This window comes from Triturus cristatus, chromosome 12 (genome assembly GCF_964204655.1).
Source record: "Triturus cristatus chromosome 12, aTriCri1.1, whole genome shotgun sequence".
Lineage (NCBI taxonomy): Eukaryota > Metazoa > Chordata > Amphibia > Caudata > Salamandridae > Triturus > Triturus cristatus.
Genome location: NC_140595.1, coordinates 857629350 through 857638018, shown reverse-complemented (window position 1 = coordinate 857638018; position 8669 = coordinate 857629350). Strand labels below are relative to the sequence as shown.

General features: G+C 47.3%; 1 protein-coding gene across 1 annotated transcript in view; it reads left to right on the top strand.

Moving 5' to 3' along the window:
• The first annotated feature begins 772 nt into the window (after nt 1-772).
• LOC146783109 (extracellular calcium-sensing receptor-like) overlaps nt 773-8669 on the top strand; it is a 195374-nt gene continuing 187477 nt past the window's right edge. Inside the window, exon 1 of the mRNA XM_085637300.1 lies at nt 773-861. Coding sequence (XP_085493426.1) covers nt 773-861 — 89 coding nt within the window. The remainder of the gene's footprint in view (nt 862-8669) is intronic.

Here is an 8669-nt window from a genome sequence, read left to right as displayed (position 1 = left end):
CTGACCTGGACTGAGCACTCTGCAGACAGACCTGGACTGAGCACCCTGCAGGCTGACCTGGACTGAGCACCCTGCAGACTGACCTGCACTGAGCACTCTACAGACTGACCTAGACTGTTGCATACGGAGTTAGGAAGGCCGTGGACGGGGAAGGATTCAGTCTTCGCTGCAGCTTTCTTGATGAGGGGGAAAATGTCATCAAATATTTCTAGGTTGCGGCCGGATGATTGTATAAGGATGATCCCATTGTTGTAAATGGTGATTGTTGCTTCTGTTCTGTAAACCAATGGGGGGCAAACGAGACTCTTAGACCATGAGGAGTTTTCCTGGATGTGGAGATCGAGAGCCATGAGAGCAGGGCTTTCCTCCATTGAGCCCTTCTCTTTGTGTAAAGGACGAGGTCTCTTGTTATGACTCCTTTGTTCATGGAGAAGTAGGGGTCAGAAACCAGGGTTTCTGGGTAGGATTTGAGAAGTCTATATTTTAAGCTCTTGGCTGCTATTTTGTTAGATTTGGGGGACACTTCATTATATATGCTCATGCGAGACATACACTGGTTGAACCTCTCAGCCACTGAAGTCAGGTTGTTAGAGATGGAGATGATACTTTGAGTATCGCCAGCGTACGACAGTGCTTGAAACCCAAATGACCGCACCAATTCAGACAGAGGGGTCACATAGAGGTCGAATACAGTGGGGCTCAAGGACAAGCCCTGAGGTACCCCACATGGAAGGCTAAATACCTCTGCCTTAAGGTCACCACAGTGGACAGCATGTACCCTGTTGGTCAAAAGAGAGTGGAAAAGCTGCAAGGCAGTCCTGCTTACCCCGGCTTGCTGCAGACGTTGCACCAACCGTACAGGTGAGACGTGTCAAATGCTGCAGACAGATCGAGCATTACCAAGACAGCCTCCCCGCCCTATCAGTCGCCACAACGAGGGCCATCTCAGTGCTATGACCAGCCCAAACCTAATCCTGAGAAGGGTCAAGGACACCCTGGGTATCAATAAATGTAACTAATTCTCGGTTCAGCAGGGGCAGCCAGCAGAGAAATGGGGGTGGAGATTTTTTATGTCATCTGGTCTGAGCAAGGCTTCTTAAGAAGTGGGGTGACAACCGCTTCCTTCCAGGCAGTAGGACACATCCCAGAAAGTACTGTTAAATTAAACACCTTCTCCAGAAAATGAGCAATAGGATCCAAGATATGTGCCTATTTTGCCTTATATAAATCTCCCAGAGTCTGGGCACATGGTAGGTTTGGCATATCACCTTTATTCTTTAAGATATGCATGCCCTCTGTCCAAGGGACATGCCATGGGGAGATGGTGGTCCCTGGGGCTGTGGGCTGGGGAAGTTCAGATGTGTAAAGGGACATTACATGCAGGCTGCTGCAGGGTTTAGCTGCACCGTGATCTTTTCAGGCTGGTACCTGGTATGTTATAGTTCTTGGAAAGGTTTCCATGCTTTAGGAGACTGTCGATGTGGGTTACATTTGCTCCTGGAAGTAAATGCCCTTGTACAAGGGTACAATGGCTGCTCTTTGGTGCCCACCTGATCTCTCGGAATGGCTGTGAGTGCCACTACCCGGTTACTGTTTGTCAATGTGCTTTCCTCACTTTCTGGAGATGTTTACTGATGTTCATGAGGGTGATTAACCCATTACTCTCCAGATATGTTCTGGTCATCTTTACCCAGAGTGCGAACATGGAGTGAGCCTTGTAATGTCTGTATGGGACGTGGTGCATCGCAGAAATCTCATGAGGCATGTCTCTAGATACAATCCTTGAAGCCAGAGAGTGCAGACTATTCTCAGACACATCTTTCATCTTACTGCCTCCCAGTGGAAGGTGCTCTGATAATGACATGTCATTGGACAGTAATGTATAGTTTTTTATCAAGGTTCTGCCTCCTGTGATTGTCTATTATTATCCCATCTCGGTTGCCCTGTGCTCAGCTGGCACAGAAATGCTGCTCTGCAATTTGTCAAATATATACATTTATTCCTCCCTTCTGGGTAAAGCTCTTCCTATCTTAATCCTATATGGACCTATAAATGGGAGCTCACATCTGTTCAGCACCAAACTGAGAGGAAATTTAATTTTTACACATCTGTGGATCCTGACAAGAGAACATTAGTACATATAGAGAAGAAAGAGACATCCATGCAGGAGTTTGGGTCACTAGAGAGCAGAGATTGGAAAGAGTGTCCTGCTGTCCCCAGTGTGACAGCTGGGATATAATGTATGGTTGGAAGGCGGGTCTGGTTGAATCCGGATCCCACAGAGAAGACAGGGAAGTCTCAAGGAATGATGGGGCTTATAAACCTTTCTCTCTTAGACTGATGGCCAAGTCATCATGAGAGGTCTTGTTGTGGGATTTCTTCACCTCTTGTTGCAGCCAGTGCTTGTCCACATTGCGGCGCAGGGCGCATCCTGCTCCCTTCGGACCCCCACTGAGGATGCTTTCACCAGGGATGGGGACATCAGCATTGGGGCCATCTTTGCCGTCCATTTTGACAACGACTATCCGCAAGCCAATTACACCATAACCCCCCGCCAGGCGACCTGCAAAACGTGAGTTTCCTCTGTGACTCTGGATACTTTTGTTGTATCATATTGTGGTAAGGTTGGATATTACCTGACAATGTGTGACAGAAGAGGTGTGGTTGTTCCTGATTGTGCATATCGAGTAGACCACTGTAGCTTCCTACGGGACCTCTTCAGGTCATGTCTGTGAGGTCAGACATCTGCAAAGAACCCAGCGTTCTGTCTTCACATCAGAGATGCAGAAAAGGGGTTCTCATACAGGACTTCAGATGTGTTTTCATGTATCTCTGACCTCAGGCTCATGAGCTTATAACATAAGTGACAAGGACATGAAGAGTGACATCAGTGTCCGATAGGTACAACCCGCTGGCTTGCGGTTGGCTACCTAGAAAAATGTGTTAATGTCCAGGTAAGTGTGCAAGGTGAGGTCACAATAATATCGTACGCCGATGACACTCAACTGCTGTTCACCTGTAGGAAGGGAGAAGAGTTCAATGGGGAGAAGATCAACAAGTGCCTTAAGGAAATTCTTGCTTGGTTTAACCATAACTATCTGAAATGTAACACAGATAAGTCCCAGATCATTTTCTTTGGCTGCCCCCCGCTGGACACCTGGAAACAATGGTGGCCACAAGATCTGTCTCCTCCGCAGGCTGCTGTTAGGACTGTGAAGAACCTGGGAGTCAAAATGGATGACACCCTTTCTATGGTAGCCCAGGTGCAGTCAGCAAACGGGACCTGCTTTGGTCTCCTGAAGGTGCTTCGGAGGTTTTTATTTCTATTTCAGACCCGCACAGAAAAATAGTCATTCAGGCCCTTATCATCTCTAGATTGGACTATGCCAACGTCCTCTATCTAGGCCTCCCGGAGTCCTTACTCAACAGATTGCAGGTGGTGCAGAACGCGGCAACCGCGGATGTTCTGAGTCTTGGGCTTAGAGAGCGGATCTCCCACCATCTTAATAATCTGCATTGGTCACCGGTCCACAGTAGAATTTGCTTCAAAGCTTTGGTTTTGGCCTTTAAGGCCCTGAATGGTGTGGGAGCAAAGTGCATAAGCAGAAGAGTTTCCTTTTATGTTCCCCGCAGATCTCTCAGATCTGCTCATTTACATCTTATGGCCACCCCTAAGTACCTCAGAGCTCGCAAAGGCGGTCGCTCTTTTCAAGTGCTAGTGTCTGGACTTTGGAATAAGCTACCTCTTCCACTTAGGCAAGCTACCAACTTGCTTGCTTTCAGGAAACAACGGAAAACCTGGCTGGTCCAAAAAACAATTTAAATATTTTTTTTCCTTTTTTCTCCTTTCATTTTCCCTTCCTCTGGCTCTTCTTGTTAGCTTTTCTGTCTTAGCCCCGGGACACTCTTCTGAGTAGCTGTGCGCTCTATAAATCTACTTTAACATAACATAACATAACATAACAATGTAAATGTTGAACTTACCATATACCTGTGTGTGGGTCTTTTTAACCCAAGCTGTGAGAATCACTCCTCACTGGACTGGTAAACCCTGACAAAGCCAGATAAACAAGCAAACACAGACAAAGCCACACACACACAACTGTGAAGAGTACTCCTCATTCTACTGATAAACACAGACAAAGCCAGATAAGCATCACAGCTGTGAGGACCAATCCCAACTGTACTAGTAAAAAGTTAGATAAACAGCTAAACTCACACAAACCCCACGGCTGTGAAGACCACTCCTCACACAGCGGGCCCTCGGTCATCGAGCAGAACGACCGCATCTTCAAGCGGCTGTCCGGCTCGGCTACAGGGCGGCAAGGAGGATCGGGGGCCTGGGAGCTGGTTCGAGGACGCTGGGTGGACTTGAACTGTTTGCATTGGTCGTGTGCTTGGCCGGGTGATCCCGGGGTGCAGCTGAATACCGTGGGTGGTATTCTAAAACTTTTTACAGTGTTCTACACTAACTATCACACCTCCCTAACCACAGTCTCAACTAATGTCAGTTTTCTATAACTGCCGTCTGCCCCTGAGAAAATCACTTTATTACTTTATTATTGTAAATCTGCAGAATTTCTAAATTAATTTGTGTTTACACGTGTGTTGCCTTTGAAAAGAGACGCTGTCACCACAGAACCTCTCTCTTTTGGTTCAAGCCGCTATAAATATCTCCTGCCTGTGCCGTGTCAATAAAGGGAGGGTGTTATTATCACTTTGGTCATATGAAGATTCACGCACACTGTAGTCTTTTTCCAGCACGGCATTTGCAAGTAATTTATTTATTTAGTTTTTGTCAGTGAAGGAGGTGCCGGGGGTGGTTAGAACTCAAGACAACACCCAATACTGTTGCACGGGAAACAACGTTTACAACGCTGTCGGGACAGCGCGGTACCATTACAACGCGGTCAATAATATGACTCCATTGTTACCAAGCATACAATTACAACGCAAGTCATTACAGCGACTTGCTGTAGGGGGCTTTAGGTGCTGTATTTGCAATCCAACACCTTCCCTTCTGTTGCACACACTGGAGTTAGAATAGTAAATTATACTATTCCAAACTCCAGCGCCCCCTACAGCATGAGTAAGCTCATTGTCCCACTGCAACATACACACAAGTAGCCAGCAAATGTGTCCCTGAACTTGAAATAATGCATTACAATTCCTTTATTGACTCACAGCACTCTACCATATGGTCCATGGAAATGCTGGCCTCTCAATATGTTCCATCAATTCATAGGTCTCTGGTCAATCAATGTGCAAACCATCTGCCAGCCATAGTTCATAAGACGATGCAGGGGAGCAGATCACGTAGAGTACAAGGGACGAAGCTCTTGGCCCTTCCTTAGTGTCGGGATTTAATCAAACAAGCATTAGCAATGCAATAGGTCTTGCATTTGTGATAGATTGAGCTATTGGCGTTGTAAATAACAATGCATTTTATGTGTTTCGCAAACCTGGAAACAGTGCGTAAATACGCAGTTTATACTTATAGTCGTTGCTTACTAGAAGCAAGGCTGGCAGCAACTGTGCCTCTTTTACTGCCAGCCTTGCTTCTTGTAAGCAACGCCTATAAATACAAAGTGCATGTTTGCGCACTGATTGCAGGTTTTTATAACTCGTTAATAAAAGGCATTCTCATTTACAATGCCATTAGCTCAAACTCTCGCAAATGCGAGACCTACAGCATTGCAAATGCTTGTTTGATTAAATCCAAACACTAAGGAAATGCTTTTTTTGTGTGTAAATGGATGGCAGGAAGGGGAGGAACACAGCAGGTGGGGAAGAACGCAGGGGAAAGAGCAAAATGAAGGGTGGGGGAGCAGCACACGGGTGTGAGAGAGCACCTGGGGGTTAAGAAAAGCCCATGGGGGAGACAGATGGAAAACACATGGACTCTCATTACGTGCTTAAACAAAAAGAAAAAAGTCGCTTCCTTAAAACAACCAGAGGAAGCATAGAAGCCAGCCAATCATCAATAAGGTAAAGAGTACACACCCCAGGAAAGGGGCAAACCAAAGACAGACAGGCTTGAGCAAGGAAAGCTATCCAAGAGAAAGCAAGCACATACACGTGACAGTGAAGCCAAGCACTGGTAAGCAATGGGCGGGGTGTAAGCGCTTGTATGTTTTTGGTGAGTCCCCAGAATGTCTTCTGAAACCAGACAGCTTCCAATGTCCGGTGTACTTGATGTAAAAAGGTGCATGTACAATAGGGGAGCCACCTTTAATTCAGGTTATTATGGACACTGTGCGATAGCCTAAAGCATTCTGGGTGTTGTAGTCTAGTTTTGCTTGCATTGAACTAGTTAGACTAACACACCTGACTTCAGTGATTTATCGGTGAAAGTTTGAGGACTGAAGGCTCAGTCTACAATGACCTGGATTGAGGGGGCCCCCCTAGTGTAAGAGATGGCGTAAAGAGAGCGGGCGTTCAGCCGGACCACGCCTGCCGTGGCTTTCACCGCTTCCAGGGGATTTTCATGGTTTGCTGTTGCTTTACTGGGCTGTCAATCACAGCCTTGGCGTTTGGTGTGTTGTCGCATTGTGTGATTTGTGCTTCCTTGGGTTTTGGTGGTAGTGCTTCTGTTGTGCTGCGGAGTCACGTGGTGTGCAGCTTGTAATCCAGAGCCAGTGAGGTTTCTTTCATGCATTTCCTTTACTGAACATCTCCCCAGGTTCCCGAGTGCCTCCACCTGGGCCTGGAGTGAAGCGGCCTTAATGGGTGCGGTAAAGCCACCAACACCGGTGGGCATATTCGCACGCCCCTATTGCCACAGGAATGTTCCCGTGGTGATAAACCCTTGGCCTGCAATGGTGTGCAATGGGTGTTGTGGTGGGTGTTTCGCAACAACAGCCATTGATTTTGACGCGCCCCATATTTACAAGGGTAACGTAAATAGGATGCAGCGCCAATATTAAGACCCGGGAAAACCTGGTCTTAAGCAGGCGAAATGAGGAGAAATGCTTTGTTTCTCCTCATTTGTGCGGTTTCAATGTTGTGCAGCACACATAGAAACAGCAACACACAGTGAATAATTGTTTATGTGCATGAAAGTGTCCCTTTCTGCACATAATAATAAAAAAAAGACGATTTGCCGCTTTTATGGGGCATATTTACAAGCAAGTGGGGGGGGGTACGGATTTGTCCCAAAATTGCTAATACTGCGCTCCTTCCCTTCAGATGGTGCAAGGGTGCCTGTGTTGGTGCTAGGCAGCTACATTTAGTGAAGGGCTGCACCGTATGCTTGTAAATACGGTGCATGCCTGTGTTTCTGACGTGATGGAGTGCGGCATTAGCAATTTTAGAGCAAACCTGCACTCCACCTCTTGGTTGTAAATATGCCCCGAGTGTTGTAAATTTTCCATGTAATAAAAAAGAGAGTGGGTGGAAACGTGTGTTTGTGTTACTTTACTGTAACAATAACACGTTGTTGCATTTCCAGGCTTTGGCTCACAAAGTAAACACAAGCAGTCACAAGCTCCCTAGCAGCAGAAGACACTGACACTGTCAACGCCTCCAATGTCAGTGTGTTGTGGTTCAGGCCTTGTACATTCATCTCCGGACTCTTCTTTCTAACCTTCTCTTTAAGGGCGCAGGGTAGCTCTATGCATGCTCTCTATTCTCGCAGGAGCCCCACCTACTCCAACGTCTCATACTCTTGCAGCCAAAAGGGTGAATCATTCTGAGAGAAAGGGAACCGGCCTCTTGGCTTTGCCATCGCATCAGTAAGAAAAGCGAGACCCATTGGCTTTGCCGATGCTTGTTTAGAATCGGATCCTGAGACCTGCAGGTGTTAGGTCCAGTGACTGTCCTGCAGGTCTGTCCATACAGCGGTACAAAAGGGGGTGGTGATGGACGGAGCATCTGAACCAATCAAACACTCACACCCAGTCAACAGATCTGGGTTTGATCCATCACCGTTCTTTAGCCCACCCCAGTTCAGACAAGGCCATATACAAATCAGTCTGACCCTGTGCCTCATGGGAACAGTCCAGCCCGAACTGCCAAGCCATGCCTTCCCTGGACCAGAAACAAGCTTCCTAGGACCAGTTTCTGGCATTTCAGCCATCTTCAGCCAGACTTGCTTGAATCCAGTGGCAAAGTGAGCAAGGGACTCACATCTGAGCATACCATGCCAACTTATGGCGAACAAAGCGGTACAAAAGGGGGTGGTGATGGACGGAGCATCTGAACCAATCAAACACTCACACCCAGTCAACAGATCCGAGTGGGACGGGTATGCTCAGACGTGAGTCCCGTGCTCTCCATGCCAATGGAATCAAGCTATCCTGGCGGAAGAGGGGTGAAACCCCGAAACCGGTCCTAGGATGCTTGTTTCCAGTCCAGGGAGGACCTGGCTTGGCAGTTCGGGCTGGTCTGTTCCCATGAGGCACAGGGTCAAGACTGATTTGCATATGGCTGGGTTCAAACTGGAATGGCATGGTGAGCAAAAAAACGATGGATTTAGGCCCAGATCTCTGTACTGGGGTGAATGTATGACATTGTTCTGCATTCTGTCCATCAATTGTTGTTTTTGCATTTGTCACCCCGAGTGGGACGGGTATGCTCAGACGTGAGTCCCGTGCTCTCCATGCCATTGGAATCAAGCTATCCTGGCTGAAGAGGGGTGAAACCCCGAAACCGGTCCTAGGATGCTTGTT